The sequence below is a fragment of the Chrysochloris asiatica genome, unplaced genomic scaffold, assembly GCF_000296735.1.
Source record: "Chrysochloris asiatica unplaced genomic scaffold, ChrAsi1.0 scaffold00152, whole genome shotgun sequence".
In the NCBI taxonomy this organism is placed as follows: Eukaryota; Metazoa; Chordata; class Mammalia; order Afrosoricida; family Chrysochloridae; genus Chrysochloris; species Chrysochloris asiatica.
Window position 1 is genome coordinate 2,102,627 of NW_006408670.1, and position 19,356 is coordinate 2,121,982.

A 19,356-nucleotide genomic window follows, 5' to 3' on the forward strand; every position below is an offset into this window, starting at 1 on the left:
AAAAAAAAAAAAGAGTGCTACTTGGTTTATGTCTACATAACAACCACATCACTGCCCCATTTAAAATGGCCACTGTCCCAAATGTACCATACTTCAAGGCCCTTCCCATCCCAGTAAACCCCTTTCTCTTAAAACCTATATTAAAATTCATCGACAGCATTTATTTTTCTCAAACTGTAGAGTTAGCGCTAAGTTCCCAAGCAAACAGATCTTTAAAAGTTGTTATTATATCCTTCATTCATTTATTTATATCCCTTACGGTATATAGTAAGGAGCCCTGGTAGCATAGTGTTGGGCTGCTAACTGAAAGGTCAGCAGTTCGAATTTGCAGGAGAAAGATGAGGCTTTCTGCTCCCATAAAGATTTACAGTATCCGAAAATTATACAGGGTCACTATGAATCAGAACTGACTCGCTAGCACATCACCACCACAATAAATAGTACATAGTAACCATTCAACAACTGTCAGCATGTAGCTACATGCCTTTTTTCTTACCTTCCCTCCTATAATAGAGTTGGGCATAGATAATTTGTATAAAACTAAAACTGCCATCAAGTGGATTCCAACTCATAGTTTGCAAAGCTGTAAATCTTTATGGGAGCAGAGAGCTTCATTTTTTCTCCTGTGAACTGGCTGGTAGTTTTGAACTGCCAACCTCTGCAGTTAGCAGCCCAATGCCTAACCCACAATGCCACCGGGCTCTTTTAGATGATTTGTATGGTAGTGGTGGTGATTGTGTGCTCACTGAGACAGGTCCAACTCATAGCGACCCTGTATAGGGTTTCCGAGACTGTGAATCTTTATGAGCACAGAAAGTCTCATCTTTATACCATGAAGTGGCTAGTGGATTTGAACGTCTGATCTTGTGGTTAGCAGCCTAAAGTGTAACCCACTAAGCCACCAACACATAGTAAAAGCTAGGTACATTTCTAATCATGTTATATGCATTCATTACCTCATTTAACCCTCACAACAACCCTATGAAATTGTTGTTGTTGTTTTTGTTGTTGTTAAGTGCCAGAAAGTTGGTTCCCACTCATAAAATAGATGCTTATATTATCTCCACTTTACAGTTGAGGAAAATGCAACATAGAAATTAAATAAATTGCCCAAGGCCATACAATTAGTTGGTTGTAGAGCTGGGATTTGAACCCAGGCAATCTGACTCCAGAGTCACCAAGTATGCTAGACTATCTTTCTATGAAATCCTGACCAAGTCCTTTTTAGGCTAAATACCTGTCCAAGGAGTTCTGTTGCAGTGCAGTAAGATAAGCACTGAATCACAACATCGACTTGAACTACAAGGTCGGCAGTTCAAACCTACCAGCCGCTCCTCGAAAACCTTATACAGGGTTTCTATGAGTTAAAATCGACTTGGCAGCACTTAACAACAACAATAACAACAACCTGACCAAGAAACATGGGAGAACGATGAATATTTCTGCTTCAGTAAAGATTTACAGCCTTGGAAATTCTATTATTGTGAAATTCCGTTGAGTTGGTTCCGACCCATAGCGACCCTGTATAGGGTTTCTGAGGAGCAGTTGATGAGCTTGAACCACCGACCTTGCAGTTCAAATGGCATTGCAGTCTGGCTCATTAACCCACAGCACACACTTACAGGGTCACTATTAGTCAGATTCAACACAACTACCACCACCACCTACCCTAGAGAAAATAACAGAGTGGCAAAAGCAAAGTAGTTTGTGCTCAAAAGATTGGCCCAAACCAAAAGACCCCACTGACAAACAGGTTGGCTGTTCAAATCCATCCAGAAACTCCATAGAAGAAAGGTTTGACAATCTGCTCCCATAAAGATTATAGTCAAAAAAATCCCTATACCATCCAGGATTTAGTGTTAATATTTTCCAGAGTACCTGGATTGGGATAAAGAGCTTGTACTATGCACTTTCAATTAATGAAAAAAAGAAAACGTTAGTCAAAAAATTAATAATAAAAAAATATATTAAAAACTCTGTTGAACTCACTTCTACTTTATAACACATGAAGGTGCTATGGATCAGAATTGATGCCAATGGAAGTGGGTTTGATTTTCATTTTATACATGTTGCAGACTTGGTCTATAAGCACCTAAAGGTGAGGGGGTGAAATGTATTGAAATGGTTGGCACAGCAGTAAATGTCACTAAATTGGAAAGGCAAGTGTCATAATGTTCTCCTAACTCAAAGGACAGATCAAGTAGGGACACTGAGTAACAATATAAAGAGGTCAGAGCTCAACATTAAAAAGGAAGACAAGAAAGCAGGGAATTTGAGTGGAGAGAGCATGAAGAGAGAAAGTCATTCTGAGGTCCCAGCAGAACTGAGTCTACTCACTCACTGAAACCTCCTACAGCAGAAGTTATTTAGGGGAACTCCAGTGCAGCCATCTTGCTAATGTAATCATCACAGAGCCAATTCTCTGGAAGTCTGTATGTCCCCTGCATAGAGTCATTCTTCCAAGACAGACATGTCCAGTGGGAGAACACTATCTTAAAAATTATGAAAGCCAAGTTTTACTTGCTATTACCAACTTTATGCAATCTCAAACAAGTTGTCCAGCCCTTGTGGTTATGTATAAGGAGAAAAATTTACTCTCTTCCATAAGGAATTTTAAGGCAACAAGACCTGGTCTCAAGCAGGAAAACATGGCTAGTTCCCTTTCCCTACCTCCCTTCAGCCCAGACATCTATCTTCCACCATGCTTCACTGATAAAACAAAACACTTACCCTCCTGGGAAGTACTAGAGTCTCCATGGCATGGTCAGAGCTGGAGATCTAAATAAGTGGAGATACAGGATACAAAGTCTCTCTCTCACGCACAGCTTCCACCCCTGATCTCTTGCCCCATCTTGAAGACTGCAGGCAGGATTGGTTCAGTGGTTAACAGTATGAGATTCTGCCTCCTATCCTCCAAGTGCCATTTTAGTGCCACTCAAGTGGTTCAAGCAATGCAAGGAATGGCAGGAGAATAAACAATCCACAGAACCCCTGTTAAAATTTAGCCGAATGCAGACACAGAAGTCTTCAAATACTTCAAATAATCTATGCTTGCTTACATGCATGTTCCCACTTGAAAACTTTTCCCCTGACCTGTTAAGCTAGGCCTGAAACCCCATCAAATTTAAGAGGCTTTTTACTAAGTCTAAATGTCTTAACTAAGATCTATATTCCAGCCCTAACTCTCCCATTATCATGCTATGCGACTAACATGCTATGTGGCTCTAGGTCAATCTCTTCCTAATTCTGGGTGTCAGTTTCCTCATTATACAATGAGAATTTGACTTGATAGCTAAAAAAAGACTTCAAGTATGACATTTAATAAATCCTAAAGAGGACAGGAGTCCTGGTGGTACTGTGGTTTAATGCTCTGGACTGCAAGGTAGGTTTGAACCAAAAAGCCAGTGGTTCAAGCTCACCAGCCACTCCTCAGAAACCCCTACTACACAGGGTCATTGTGAGTCAGAACCAACCCAACAGCACTTATCAATAACAACAAAAGAGGAAAACCAAAAACTCAAGAACTTCTCAAAAAATCAAAACAATCTACAGAATCAGAAAGCATCATCTTTCTCTTGTGGAGCAACTGGTGGACTCAAACCATGGACCATGTGGTTTGCAGTTCCGTGCTTACCATATGGAGACACCATAAAGAATAGATGTCAGTTAATAAGCTTCTCCATTATGGCTACTAAGGCAGACTGAGGAAACAGACAGCCAGAGTCCACAAATGGGTGGACTAGAGGAAGGCATGTTATAACAAATTTGAGAGGGTTGGCAGAGAAGGGGAGAGAATTGACTATAAAAGTGAAACCAACACTGGTTAGGGTGCAAACATGGTTCATATGAATGAATGGGTTTGGTTTTGCAGTACACTTCCCTACCAGTCTTACTCCAGAAATAGCCTACAACACACCAGAATGTGGAGAATGCATGAAAAAGAGGGACTTTCTTTCTCCCTTCATTAAAATTACTAGCTGGTATGCAATGGACTAGGGTGTGTCCCTGGATGTCTAGGCGTTGGGTTAAGGAATAAGAAAAGTAAGAGGCCATATCTGTGACACTCCCAACTCTCACCAAGAGACCACATAAATTCAAATGCAGGCCACTTTGCCCAAACTATCCATTTATTTTTATCTGAGGATCATAAGGGCCTGAAAGAAGGGGAAATTTTGCTTTGGGAAAGAAAGGGAGATTCAGACTTCAAGAACCCAATCAATTCTCCGATATAAACTATCACTCAATTCACAATAACAGCTTTAAAAAAAAAAAAAAAAGGCAAATAAATAAATAAATAAGCCAGTCTTTAACATAGACGTCCTGGGGGGATGGTAAAATAAGAGAAAGGGAGAAGTATTCAAATTTTACCACTGCCAGCCCAAACTAGAAATGGTTTAATGCTTACTAGAGGGAACAGGTGAAAACTGTCACCTCCCTTTGCTATTTAAAAATTTGGGATGTTAACTTCTTATTTGGGGGAAGAACACCACCTACTTGTTAGAGTAAGTGACAATAAAATGGTCAAAGAAAAGTATTACAATTAAAAGATATTGTACATTTTTGTCTATTTTAAGCAAAAAAGGGAGGTGTTCTTTTCTGACTTGTGATAAATTACAATCAGTAATCATTCATTCATTCATTAAACAAATATTTGAGACAAAAAAATAAATAAATAACCCAATCAATGCATCAGAACTGGGGGGTCAATCGTCTCTTAGGTACAGATTCTATGGTTGTTAAGTCACGTTTAGTAGTTGTTTCTCCTAAAAGTTAACCATTCTTTGAGCCAAACAGCATGGAAAATTCTTATGCCGCCAATCTATCAAAACTCAGAATCATTAAGAAAAAAAAAAAAAAGGGCCAGGTTTACTGACCAATAACACCAGGGAGGTATAAAGTCCTTAAAATAACCAACCATACAAAAATAAAATTAAAAGGACGGCAATTGCCTTGAGACAAACCTCAGAAGGCAGAAATGGATAGAAAGGAATAGAAATGGAAAACACAGGAAGGAGTTGGAAGAGTGCTGTTACCAGGTGACAAGGCAGGCAGTATACAAGAGGGAGGTCAACATAGGAAAGATGAAGCTAGCAGGAGACACAGGGAGGAATGCAATAGATAAAGTGAATAGAGGAAAATACTGTTAACTGTTGGTACATGAAGGGAATTTTTTCCATTGTAACCATGTAAGGAAGCAAAGTATATGATCTGTTGAATGCAAAACTGCTTATCTGCTCTGTAAACTTTCACTCAATTCACAATAAAACGTTGAAAAAAAAGTGGTGTTACATTGTGGGTACTGTAATGAATATCATAAAACTAAATGTGTATGAATTGTTCAATAGAAAACCAATTTGCTCTGCAAGCCTTCACTCCAATAACAATAAATAGTAAAAATAATGATAAACAAAATTATTTTCTCTCATTTGTGTGGGGAGGGTATTGGGAAGAATGTGTGTGAACGCCTCAAGTAGTAAAACCAACATCAATTTAAAACAAGGAGAAAGTGAAAACACTTAAGGGGGAGCTTCAAAAGTTCATGGAAAAATTATTGTTGCTGTTGTTAAGTGCCATCTAGTCGGTTCCCACCCATAGTGACCCCGTATAGGGTTTCTGAGGAGCGACTGGTGAGCTTGAACTGCCCACCTTCTGGTTCAAATGACTTTGTGTCCAGCACATTAACCTACAGCACCACACCAGGACTCTATTCCATGTTTCCATGAACTTTTTGAAGTTCCCTTGTACTTGCCAGAAGCTTGGTGCTTAAGGGCAAGAAAGGCAAGTAAGACTTGACAATGAAGCTGGAACAAAGCAACATGGCAACTAAAGCTCAGCATACACACAAAAAACTAGGCCCATATTGCATTCTTTTAATCTCAGGAGACCTCAGCCCTTCTAAGTCTACAAGCCACTATTTATGCTCTATAAAGCTTTGGCAGTGCTAAGGAGATGGGTCAGGAGGCCTATACATAGCCTAGGCCAGCCCAACAAGCTGTTTGAACTAAAGGACTCAAGCCAGGATGGTCACCAGGCCCGCTGGAGCCAGGGAAAGGCCCCAGCAGCCATTGGCATGACTTGCACAAAAGCAAGCCCTCAATAGTCAAGCACAGGGCCCTGACCCCTCCCTGCCGGGTATCCGGGCCCTTTAGGCCCCACTCCCAGAAGGCTTCAGCTCCTCACATAACTGCAACCACAATTCTAAAAAGGTGTGGCCCCACAGGCAAGAATTCACACCTGACAGAATGTCCAAAAAGCAATTACAGGATGGTGCTGAAGGGCTAGGAAAGGATAGGAAGGCATGAAGTAAAAGGATTTGGCTGATGGGAAGGAGGAAAAAACCAGTCCTCTCCATCAGGAAGTAGGTCAGTTCTCTTCTCAGACTGGTTCCTAGGGAAGTATTGGCGCTTCTAGGTAAAAGAGAGCAGCCTCTGTGAATTCCTCCACAACTCTTTCCTTCTGTCCAGATAGGAAGCATCTGGAACTGCCTAGGAAGGCTATGGGAATGGTTAGAGTGCAGGATCTACCCAGAGAGCTCCCTCTCTTTTTCCCTGTGTTATTCCCAAGATCTCTCTAGGACCACGGCAGCCTTGTCAGGGCCAATTCTTGGGCTGAGGGACGTCCCCTCCTCTGTGATCACTGTCCATTCCTTCCCCTACCCCGCCCAGGCCCCAACCAAGTTTTCCCATTGCTGCATCAGGGACCTGGAACCTGAGAAAGAGGCCAGCACTGTCCAGTCCACACTTGTAGCTCAGAGACCCAATCACTCACGGGCAAGCCAGACTTGGACCCCACTCCCCTCCCTCCCTACCAGGGACCTTGGCTTAGGTCCTGTCATTTCTGTGGCTGTCCAAACTTCTGGCCATTAGCAAAGGGCAATGGGGCGGGGTGTGGGTGAAGGGCATCTAGACCCTCAGGACCAGCGGCACCCACCTCTAGCACTTACCGTCTTGGGCATAGTGGTGGTTACAGCGGCGGAGTTGGTGAAGTTTGGCTGGGAGATGTCAGGCAGCGATGGGCACGCAATACACACGGCTCACAGGCCGGAGACTTGGACTAGGTGCCTCTCTAGCGTCAGGGCGATTGCTCGGCTTCCTGCTAACGGGCCACGACTTCATAAACCCCACCCAGGAAAGAGCAGGCCCAGTCGCTCAGCCCGCTCCTTTAAGTGGCCCGGCTTCCGCGCTGCTCCCCGCCCTCGCGCCCGCCTCCCCTTCGGCTGTTGGTCTCGCCCCACCTAGTCCAGTCCTGCCCAGCTGTGCCACACAGGCCACATGTGGGGGCAGACTGGGCCTTAGCAGCCCAAAAGGGTAACTCCTATCCCCGCCCCCAGTCCACACAGCTCCTTCCCCACCCCCATTACAACCCCTAGCCCTTGCCTAGAGGCCAGCTAGCCCCACCCCCACATGGGGCAGGCCCCTGAGCCACGCCCGGGCAGACACTCGTTCTGCTACTGATGGCAACTTTCCACTAATGGGGAACTCATGACTGTCCTGACTCTCGAAAAGTTCCTCGTTGTATATATCTGAACTCATTTCTATGTGGCTTCCACCTGGGGTACATAACCATAACCACGCTGTTCCCTCAGGTTAGTCTCAAACAACTCCTTAGATCTGGAGAGGGATCCCAGGCCCCCCTGAAACTTCTCTTATCTTGGCTAAAGTGCCACAAGTCCTCCAACCTTTCACCCATTTCTTCTGTAGGACTCCATAGCCCTTATTCCACCATATTTCCTCCCTATCCTTGTTTAGTCCTCATTTTCATCAGAATTAGGATCCCTTTTTCCATATCTGCCCTCAACTCACTTTCCTTCCTCCAAATCCCTGTTCCCACCTGCCTCAAATCTGTGCCTATATCTTTTATCTCCTCCCCAATATAAACACATTATATGTCTGCCAGCTCTCTTTTCTGCTTCCTGTAAAAGTCACCGAATCTCAGGCTGGCATTGCTCTAGACTGTAGTAATCACCGGTTTAACTGAGTTGTAGTTGGAAAGTGATTGGTCCTGGTCCATTTTTCTCCTATTCACTGGTCTCAATATTCTTTGTGAGTTAGGACACCTTTGGGATAGTGAAGGGAACCAGCTTAGGCAGTGAAAAGAATATTTCAGTGTGTGGAGTGGGGTAGGGTAGGGGGAGGTTGAGGATCAGAACACCTAACTTCTTTTCTTGACTTTGCCATTAACTCACTCTCTGACCACTGTGTGGCCTTGAGCAAGTCGCTTCCTTTCTCTGTGTAAGGTTCTCTTTCTGTAATAATTAGAAAGGCCTGAACTCCTAGGCTTCCAATGTCCTTTCTCATATGACATTATGAAAGGATGAGAAGAGAAATAGACTCACTATAGAACGGTAGATGGATGAGCCTATCAGGGTTGTATATAGTCTGACCTTGTATTAGTATTAAAAAACCAGCAGCCCTATTTTCCACCCTCCATCTCAAAAGTGTCCATGAGTCAACATGCCTCAATCTCTTTCATTGTTGCCATGATTCATTGATGTATGCTAGGGCAAACAAAGTTTCCTGCCCAAAGAGTTTTCTTAAGCTGAGCTTAAGAAGAGCTACACTCCTGGAAAGCTTCAGCAGCAGATGTAGTAGTCAAAGCCAATCACAGTCTTTGACACTGATTTTCTTCATATTCACCCAGAGCCCTGACACTAGGCTAAGTTCCTGAAAGGGGAGAGGAAGTTAGTTGAAGACTCTTACCTCTGCTGCCGGTTAATGCTCTGGACTGCAAGGTTGGTTTGAACCTCAGGGTTGGCAGTTCAAGCTCACCAACTGCTCCTCAGAAACCCTATACAGGGTTGCTATGTGTCGGAATCGACTTGATGACACATAACAACAACAAAGCTTAAAACATAAAAAAAAAAAAAAAAAAAATCCCCTCTAAATTATCAACCCTCTGTGTTGTTTACCACCTTCCATGTCCACTCCCTCTACATATACACAGGAGCTACTCAGTTAAATACACTATTTAAAGGGAAAGGCACCACAGGAGTCCAGGTTGGGAGGGGTGGGTTAGAGGGTGAAAGATCTAAGAAAGTAGTAGCGGGTGTGGGGGGGTGGGGGAGGTGGGAGGTCTGAGGAAGATAGGTAGGAATTAAGTCTCTAAGCCCCAAAAAAACCCACTGCAATGAATTCTATTCTGACTCACTGCTGTTGTTAAGTGCTGTCAAGTCTGTTCTGATTCATAGCATCCCTGTATAGGGTTTCTGAGGAGTGACTGGTGAGTTTTAACCAACAGCCTTGTGGTTCAAACCAACCTTGCAATCCAGTGCTTATCCTATAATACCACACCAGGTCTCCAACTCATAGCAACCCAATCAATATAGGACAAGATAGAATTACTTCTTAGAGTGTCTGAGACTATAAATCTTTAAAGGAGCAGACAATTTCATCTTTATCTCAGAGAGCAGCTGGTGGGTTTGAACCACTAACCTTGTGGTTAGAAGCCTGGTGCCTAACACATAGCACCACTAGGACTCCTTGCTGTTTTTATCATTTCTCCTCAAGTCAGTACTGACCCCATGTAGAGTTTCCAAGGAGCAGCTGATGGGTTTGAACTGCCAACCTTGTGCTTAACAGTCCAATACTGATCCTAAAATGTCAAACCAGGATTCCTTAGGCTTCTTTTAGAAAAGCAAAAACAACCATAACAAACAAATCCCCTGTCATCTAGGTGATTCTGCCTGGTAGTGACTCTTTACAGAGTTTCTAAGACTGTAAATCTTTGTGGGAACAGACAGCCTCATTTTTCCTCCGTGGAGCAACTGGTGGATTTGAACTTCCAACATTGCAGTTATCAATCCAGTGCTTATCCTACAGCTCAACCAGGGCTCCTTAGAATTCTAGGGAAGACATTATAATAGTTTGTCCTCTTAAGCTGTCCTTTGAAATCTACTTAGCTTTTTACTTCATCATTTCTTTCATTTGTTTTAGCTACTCTATGTTCAAGAGCAAGTTTCAGACTCTCTTCTGACATCCATCTTGGTCTTTCTTTCTTTCATGTCTTTTAAATGAACTTTTAGTTTCTTCATGTCTAATGATATCATCTCACAACTCATCTGGTCTTTGGTCATTAGTGTTCGATGCATCTAATCTATTCTTTTAGTAGTTTTTTTTAAAACTTTATTGTGAATTGAGTGAAAGTTTATAGAGCAGACCATCAGTTTTACATTCAGCAAATCATATACTTTGCTTCATTACAGTGACTGCAATCCCATCCACGTACCAACAGTTAACAGTATTTAGCTCTATTCACTTTAACTGTGTCTCCCAGTACCTTCATCTTTCCTCTGCTAACGTTCCTCTTGCTGTATATTGCCTGCCCTGTCACCCACATTAATATATGTTTACCCTCTAGCCCATGAATAATTTTTCCCTTCTTCCTCCTCCTCTGCCCATCATTAATTGTTTCTTTTATTAAGAACATATTTTAACTTTTTGCAACATTGGTTTCATACAATATTTGTCCTTTTGTGGAGTCCTGGTGTGGCGTCAAAGAATAAACACTGGACTCCAAGGTCAGTTTGAAGCACACTCCTAGGAAACCCTATAGAGGGCTGCTATGAGTCTGAACTGACTCGACAGCACTTAACAACAACAATTTCATTCAGCATAATGTCCCCCAAGTTCATCCATGTTGTGAGGTGTTCCCCATTTTCATTGTTATTCTTCAACATTGCATGGAATTCCATTGTGTGTATGTACCAAAGTTTGTATAACCATTCTTCTGTTGGTAGACATTTAGGCTGTCTCTATCTTTTTTATGTTCCTATTGTAGACAGCATATTGAAGGATCCTATTTTCTTATTCATTCTGCTCTCACTGTCTTTTGTCTGGTCCACTTAATCTATTTCCATTCAGTGTAATTATCAATAGGTATGCATTGATTGCTGTCATTTTGCTTTGTGTTTTTTTGTGGTGCTGCTGGTTTCTTTGTTCCACATAATTTTCTGCTCTGAGCTCATTTTGTTTGTGGGTTTTCTTTTCATTTTCTTTCTTTATGTTGTATTGATGGTGGTGGTGGTTATGTGACATGGAGTAGACTCCAACTCATAGCGACCCTGCACAGGGTTTCTGGGGCTATAAATCTTTACAGGAGGAGAAAGCCTCATCTTTCTCCCATGGAATGGCTGGTAGTTTCGAACTGCTGACCTGGAGGTTAGCAGCCTGACCTGTAACCACTACACTACCAGAGCTCCTTTTATATTGTATTAAAGTTTACTAAATCTTTCTGGGTTTCCTTTTATTAAAAATTTTTGATGTGTAGATATATTGAATTTCTATGAGGTTATCCTGTAATTAACATTTTTTCCCTATTTAAAACAGTATGTTTTGTCATGAGATCTACTTGATTTCCTAGCCATTTGGAAGTTCTATATCAACATTATTCCCTCTTTTTGCTTTGTAGTTGAATTTGTTATATATATTTAAAAACAACAACAACAACAACAAAACACCTGGTTCCCTATTTTCATTCTTACAGGTTTGTTTTACTTTAAATGTTTTTATATCTGAATTGAGTTCTGTGTGGTGTTGTCATATATGGTACTCTCAGGTTGTCTTTTGCCATTGGTTATCAGAATTTTGTGTAAACTTGGTCTGGTCATTACAAATTTCTTTACTATCTGTTTATCAGGAAATATCCTAATTTCACCATAGAATTTGAGGGACAGTTGTGCTGGGTTTATGATTCTTAGTTGTCAGTTTTTTCTTTCAATTTTGTATATCTCATCCCATTCATTGCCTTCTTGTCAGCATGGCTTCTGCTGAGAAACCAGAATTTATACTTACCCATTTTATTTTGTAGGTAAGTTTTTATTTTCCCTGAGCTGCAATTAAGACTCTTTCCGTGTCTTTGGTTTTGGAAAGTTTTATTATGATATTTCTTGGTGATTTTCTTTTGGGATCCATCTTGTTTGGGGTTTGTTCAGCTTCCTGTAAGCTTATATTCTCATCTTTCATGATGTTACAGACATTTTCTTGCAACAGCTCTTAGATTATTTTCTCTGTGCTTTTTATTGTCTCTTTCTGTTATGGAATTCTGATCACCTGTAAGTTGTTCCTCTTCATATTGGACTTTCTTCAGATTTTTTTAATTGTGAGTTGAGTGTAGGTTTACAGAGCAGATCATCAGTTTTAGTCAACAAACCATACACTTTGCTGTACTACATGTTTGGAATCCCTTCCATGTACCAACAGTTAATTGCATTTACCTCTATTCACTATGGCATTCCTCCCTGTGTCTCCCACTATCTTCATCTTTCCTCTGCTAACCTCCCTTTTGTTGCGTATTGCCTGCCCTGTCACCCATGTTAACATGTGTCTACCCTCTAGCCCATGAATAATTTTCCCTTCCACTCCCTATCCCCGAAACCCTCATAGATTGTTTCTTTTATCAAGAAAACTTTTCTTAAAACTTTTTACAACATTGGCCTCATGCCATGTTTGTTCTTTTGTGACTGACTGATTTTACTCAGTATAATGTTCTCCAGGTTCAACCATGTTGTGAGGTGTTTACCAGAGTCATCATTAGTCTTCAAATTTTCTAGTATTCCATTGTGTGTATGTACCAAAGTTTGTTTAATTATTTTTTTCTGTTGATGGGCTGTCTCTATCTTTTCCTTATGTCTCTTGCAAGCAGAAATTGAAGGATCCTCTTTTCTTATTCATTCTGCTCTGTCTCTTGATATTTAATCCCTTTATTTTGTTTTTTATGATAATTTTATTAAATTATCAATAGGTATGAATTGATTGTTGTCACTTTCCTGTGTGGTTTTTTTTGTGGTGCTACTGGATTCTTTGTTCCACACCTTTTGTTTGTTGGTTTCCTTGTAATTTTCATTTCTGTTGTATTAATGTTTACTAAATCTTTCTGACTTTCCTTTTTTAATTTTGATGTGCAAGTGCATTATTTTTCTTTAATGTTACCCTGTAATTTATTAATTATCCTGTAATTTTTCCCTGTTTGAAAATCTGTTTTATCTTGAAATCTGCTTGACTTCCTTCTCACCATCCTTGCTCAACCTTTCCTCCCAGCAAGTACTCTATCCACCCTTCTAGCCTTTTTTCTGAAGTTCAAGGTGCCAGAATTTTTATCCGTGTCTATTTTATTTAGTTTCCTATATCTTTGTTGTTGAGGGTCCATGTAGTGCATCTGTCTAGTCTGTCATCATGCTATAAGTCCTCATTCTTTTTTCTGATTGTTCTTCTAGCATACTATTATTGAGAGATTTACCTGCTAACTCACTAATTTGAGTTTCTATTGCTTCGAATCTACTCTTTGCCCTATCAATGTATTGTCTGTTTCTAGTTCTGAATTTGAACTGCCATCATTTTGGTTCAAACCGACCTTGTTGTGCAATGCTTATGCTACAAGTATTTGCAATGAATAAATCATTGATTTTGCAAAATTCTACCATGTGATCTCCAGCATCGTTTCTATCAAGGCCTTCTTTTCCCACCACTGATCCTTCCTCTTTGTTTCCATCCTTTGGATTCTAATCACCAATATTTATCAATGCAACTTCATTGTATGACTGATAAATTTCAGACTGATGAAGTTGGTAGGCTTCTTCAATATCATAATCACTAGATTTAGTGGTTGGTATGTAAATTTGAGTAATAGTGGTATTAACTGGTCTTCCTTGTAGGTATATGGATATTATCCTATTACAGATAGCATACTTCAAGATGATCTTGAAATGCTCTTTTTGATGATGAATATGATGACATTTCTCTTTAATTAGTTATTCCCGGCATAGTAAATCATACGATTATCCATTTCCATTCACTTATACCTAGGATATCAATCTTTAAGCATTCCATTTCTTTTTTCCCAATTTTTTATTGTCAATTGAATGAATGTTTACAGGGCAGATCATCAGATTTACATTCAACAAATTATATACTTTGCTTCATTACATGGTAGCACTCTCCTCCATGTTCCAACAAATAACTGTATTTAGCTCTATTCACTGTAACGATTGCATTCCTCCATGTGTCTCTGGCTACCTTCATCTTTTCTCTGCTATCCTCCCTCTTGTTGTATATTTCCTGTCCTGTCACCTATGTTAAAATTTGTCTACCCTCTAGCTCATGAATAAGTTTCCTTCCACACCCTAACTATCATAGATTGTTTCTTTATCAAAACTTTTTTTAACTTTTAACAATACTGATCTCATACAATATTTGTCCTTTTGTGATTGACTATTTTCACACAGCATTACGTCCTCCAGGTTCAACCATGTTCTTAGGTTTCTCACAGATTCATCAGTATTCTTCAACGCTTTGCAGTATTTCATTCTGTGCATATACTGAAGTTTGTTTAACAATTCTTCTGTTAATGGTCATTTAAGCTGTCTCCATCTTTTCAATGTCTCTTTGTAGACAGCATATTGAAGGATCCTGTTTTCTACTTTCTGCTCTCTATGTCTCTTGGCTGCTATATTTAATCTGTTTTAATTCAGTTAATTTAAATTATTAATAGGTGTGAATTGATTGCTGTCATTTTTATGTGTTTTTTCTTTTTCTTTTTTATGAGGCTGCTGATTCTTTGTTCCACATATTTTTCTCTGCTGAGTTCATTTTGTTTGTGGGTTTTCTTTTCATTTTCATTTCTGTTGTGTTCATATTTACAAAATCTTTTCTTATTTACATATATAGGTGTATTCTTTTTCTTTGAGGTTACCCTGTAATTATTAAATTTTTCTCTGCTTAAAACAGTCTGTTTTATTTTATAATCTACTTGACTTCCTTGCAACTGGAAGTTCTGTATCTACACTTTTCCCTTTTTTTGTTGTTGTTATTAACCTCATTATACATTGATATCTATGGTTCTGTAGTTTCAGTCTTGTAGGTTGGTTTTGAAGTCCTGGTGTTGCACTGTAGGACAAAGCATTGGATCACAAGTTTGGTTTAAACAGCAAGGTCAGCAGTTGAAACTCACCAGCTGCTCCTCAAAAACCCTATACAGGGTCGCTATGAGTTAGAACTGATTCAATGGCATTTAACAACAACACAAGGTTTGTTTTACTTTAAATACTTCTATATATGGTTGAGTTCTGGGTGATAGTGTCAAGTATGATGATTTCAGGTTGTTGTCTGATGTCATTGGTTCTGAATCTTAAAAACACCCTGTAGCATTTTTTTTGTAAAGTTGGTCTGGTCATTACAAATTCCTTAATTTTTGTTTATCAGGAAATGTCCTAATTTTGCCATTGTATTTGAGGAACAGTTTTTCAGAGAATACAATTCTTGGTTGGCATTTTTTTCTTTCTTTCTGAGTTTTGTATATGTCATCCCATTGCCTTCTTTCCTGCATGGTTTCTTCTGAGAAATCAGAACTTACGTCTCATTGGTTCTGGTATGTAGGTAACTTTTAATTTTCCCAAGCTAGTCTTAGGATCCTTTCCTTGTTTTAGATTTTGGAAAGTATGATTATGATATGTCCTGATGATTTTCTTTGGGGATCTCTCCTGCTTGGGGTTCATTCATCTTCTTGCATGCTTGTCTTCTCATCTTTCATGATATTAGGGCAGTTTTCTTCCAAAAACACTTTGACAATTTTCTCTGTGCTTTTTATTGTGTCTCTTATTGTTCTGGAATTCCATTCACTCATAAATTGTTCCTCTTCATGGTGTCCCACAAAATTCAGGCTTTCTTAGGATTCTTTAATTATTTTTTCTGATTGTCCTTCTAGCATACTAGTATTGAGAGATTTATCTTCAAGCCCACTAATAAGGGCTTCAAGTGCTTCACATCTACTCTTTTGACCTTTCAATGTAGTATCCATTTCTAAAATATTAATATTAATCTTCTGGATTTCTAATTGCAGGATTTGTAGTGTTTCAAAATTTGCATTTATTTTGTCTGTCCGTTCTTATAGTGTTTTCCTGAATTATGTTCAATTTATTTCTGTATTATCCTTGCTTTCCTCAATCTTTCTGTCAATACATTGAAGGTATCAAAATATTCTTTTGAATTCTTTTTCAGCTAGTTCCATTGCCTTTTTTATTCTCAGAAATGTTTTCTATCTCTGCATCTTGGTCATTTGTTTAATCTAATCACTCTTGTTCTTTATATGAGTTAAAATTGTCTACTGTCTCTGATTCATTGTGGGGTTGTGGTGTTTGTGAAAACAAATAGTGCAGTTGTTAGACCCAGAGGTAAGAAATCTCTAATGGACTCCTGAAATTCAAGGAGCTTGCACGGTGGTTGTGAAAGGGATGTGACAGAAGAGTTCCTGATCCTAGATGGAGTTCCTATTGGCCTGTGTTATCTATGTTTAGGGCATTTAATCCAGAAGTGGTTCATGGGGGCTCTTTATGGAGTTGGTTTCAGTGTCTGTAGGAACACATGGAATCTGGGGACAAGGTGATTATTTAAATGATGATGGCTGTATGGGTTTTGTAAGTCTGAAGGTGAGCCCAGCTGAATCCAGGCACCAAAGAGGTGCACCAAAGTGGCACAGCCAGCACCCAATTCACACTGGCATGGCTCCCAACCATGTGGCCCTGAACTCCTTGTGAGCATCATTTGTGCTGGGTGTGGGAAAACAGAAAAAATAGCTCCTTTTACTAGCTCTGCCAGGATTCCCTCCATTGTCAGAGCTGCTCACAAAAGGGTCCAGCCAAGTCTGGCCATTCATTCACCAGTCAGACTTCTTCTCTAGCTGTCCTTGCTCAGCCACTCCTCTCAGCAAGCACTCCATCCACCTCGCTAACCTTTCTTCTGAAGTTCAAAGTGCCAGAATTTTCATCTGTGACTGTATTGTTTAGTTTCTCATATCTTTGTTGTAGAGGGTTCATGAAGTGTGTCTGCATAGTATGCCACCTTACCCAAAGCATTTCTTTTTATTTATTTATTTATTTATTCTTAAATGATTTTTTGTGAATTATGTGGTAGTTTACCTGGGAGAACATTAGTTTTACATTCATTCTATCATATATCGTCTCATTGCCATGGTTACAACCCCTCCATGCATCATCAATCAACCTGCAATCCTACCCCCGATATCCCCCAAGTCTTCAGCACACAGTCCCTCTCCCTCTCTGGATCTAAAGTCCCCAGCTGCTCCACATCATCATCTCTGCCTCCATCTCAGGCATCGCTACTTCTCTGGGTAGGTTCCCGCTCTCTGCTCTTCTCCCTGGATGGTCCTAGGAACCTCGGCTCCTAGACTGAAAAGTTAATCACTCCCCTCCTTGCTATAAAATATCTACCTTTACATTTCCAACCCTCACAATCAGTCCTGATAACAATTATTCACTATTGTATCACAAGAGACCCATCTGCATTTCATTGCATCAGCCCCGCCTAGACAGATTGAATACTACTCACTGGAGATTCTACCTGCCTCCAGGCCCTCTGGATCTAGGTTTCCCTCTTGAAAGCTTGTAAGCCAGTCACTTCTTGCCTTTGTAGGCCTCCCCCTCTTCCCCCCAATTTTGGGTAACCAGTGTCCAAGTTGCCCATCCCTGTATACTCTGTGTGTGGAGGGGGTGGGAATGATTCTTGCTGTAAGGGTTTGTTCCCTCTTTTAATCTACTGTTTTCATGGGTGTAGGTCAGGTTCATCAAACTGTATCAGAATACTTTGTTTTCCTCTTCTTTCTTCTTCTGGTTGAGCTCTGATCATTCAGTCATTGAAGCTAGGTTAAGTGGGTATTATCTGCAAGTGTGGGTGTTCTTGTGCATATGCCCTCTCTTCTTATAAGCTGGATGCTTCACTCTCCACTCTAGTCATCTGTGGCTATGTCACTGACTCTGGGACCAAGAGTCCCCAGGTCTTGCCACACTACTGGCGAACCAGGTCTTCATCTGGGTTCACAGAAGTCTATTGCACATTGTAGGGCTTACCTCACCGCTTCATTGCTGTTTTCCCCTCACTTCCCCTTATCGGTGACAAGCATGGTTACCAATCAGAGCATGTATTCCCATTGAGTCTTAGTCTTGGAAGGGGGTTTGCACTGAGGGGACCCAACCACTTACCTTGATGGTTCCTGGGCAAGCAAGTTGCTTGTTCTTGTAGTATCAGTTGATCTGCCTATGTTGTTTTATACTTTTCTGTAGGACTTTCTTTCAAGAAGTATCTTCTGTTCTTCTAGCCACTCCATGCTGGTCTGCTCGTCCTTTCAAGTGGACATTTCTCATCTCTGGAGATCTGGATGTGGTTCAGGCTTCCACCTATAGTCTTATGTAATACAAAGGCTCTGCAGAAAGCCTCCTTCACTGGGCACATTATAGCCCCATTTTAGGTATTCCAATCAGTTACAGGCAAAAGACTAACTTACAAGCTTTCTATGGTTATGTTTCTGGCTATTCCTTTTTCTCCCCCTCCAGTGTCTATTTTATAATATAATGCAAGGAAAAACAAGATTCAAAAGACAGCCAAGCATCTTAACATTATTCCCTCCTTTTCCCCATTCCAACCATGTCTCAATCTCTGTATCCCAGAGCCCTGTGTTCCAAGGTTGTGCCTACATCATTATTTACCTCTGTCCTACTTAGCCCATTCAGAACTGTCTAATTGTTCTCCCATCTGCTTTGTTCTTCCATTTCCCTCTACCTACTTGTATATTGCCCCCCTCCCCAGCACCCAAACTATCATGTGTCTAATCCCTGCCCTGTGCTCCACCTTCACCTCCAGCCCCTCATCCAGCCCCAACATCCCAGCAATCAACAAAGAATCCACCCACCCCCTTTAGAATGGATTCTTTTTCTTAGTCTTTTACAGTAGTGGTCCTATGCAGTATTTTCTTTTTGAGACTGACTAATTTCACTCAACATAATGCTCTCAAGGATCATCCATGTTATGTGTTGGCTTGCAGCTTCCTTGTTGTTCTTCAAGGTAACATAGTATTCCATTGTGTGTATGTCCAACAGTTTGTTTATCCATTCTTCAGTTGATGGGCAGTTTGGCAACCTCTATCTTTTTGCTATTGTAAATAGTGCTGCTATGAACATTGGTGTGCATATATCTTCTTGTGTTGAAGCTTGTTTTTCTTGTGGGTAAATACCAAGTAGAAGAATTGTGTATCATAAGGTATTTCTATTTTCAACCTTCTGAGGAAGCGCCATATTGCTTTCCAGAGAGGTTGGACCATTTTGCAGATCCACCAGCAATGCAGAAGTGTCCCAGTCTCTCCACATCCCCGCCAGAATTTATTGTCCTCTACATTTTTTATCTTTGCTGTTATTGTTGGTGTGAGATGATATCTCATTGTGGTTTTGATTTCCATCTCTCTAGTGGCTAGTGATCGTGAACATTTCTTGATATGTTTGTTGGCTGCCCGGATCTCTTCCTTAGTGAAGTGTCTGTTCATGTCCTGTGCCCACTTTTTAATTGGGTTATTTGTCTT

The 19,356-nt window shown here is 40.4% G+C and overlaps 1 protein-coding gene across 1 annotated transcript in view; it reads right to left on the minus strand.

Moving 5' to 3' along the window:
* Positions 1–7,147, minus strand: part of MSN (moesin) — a 153,466-nt gene extending 146,319 nt beyond the window's left edge. Inside the window, exon 1 of the mRNA XM_006870794.1 lies at positions 6,944–7,147. Coding sequence (XP_006870856.1) covers positions 6,944–6,955 — 12 coding nt within the window. The 5' untranslated portion in view covers positions 6,956–7,147. The remainder of the gene's footprint in view (positions 1–6,943) is intronic.
* Positions 7,148–19,356: the final 12,209 nt, after the last annotated feature.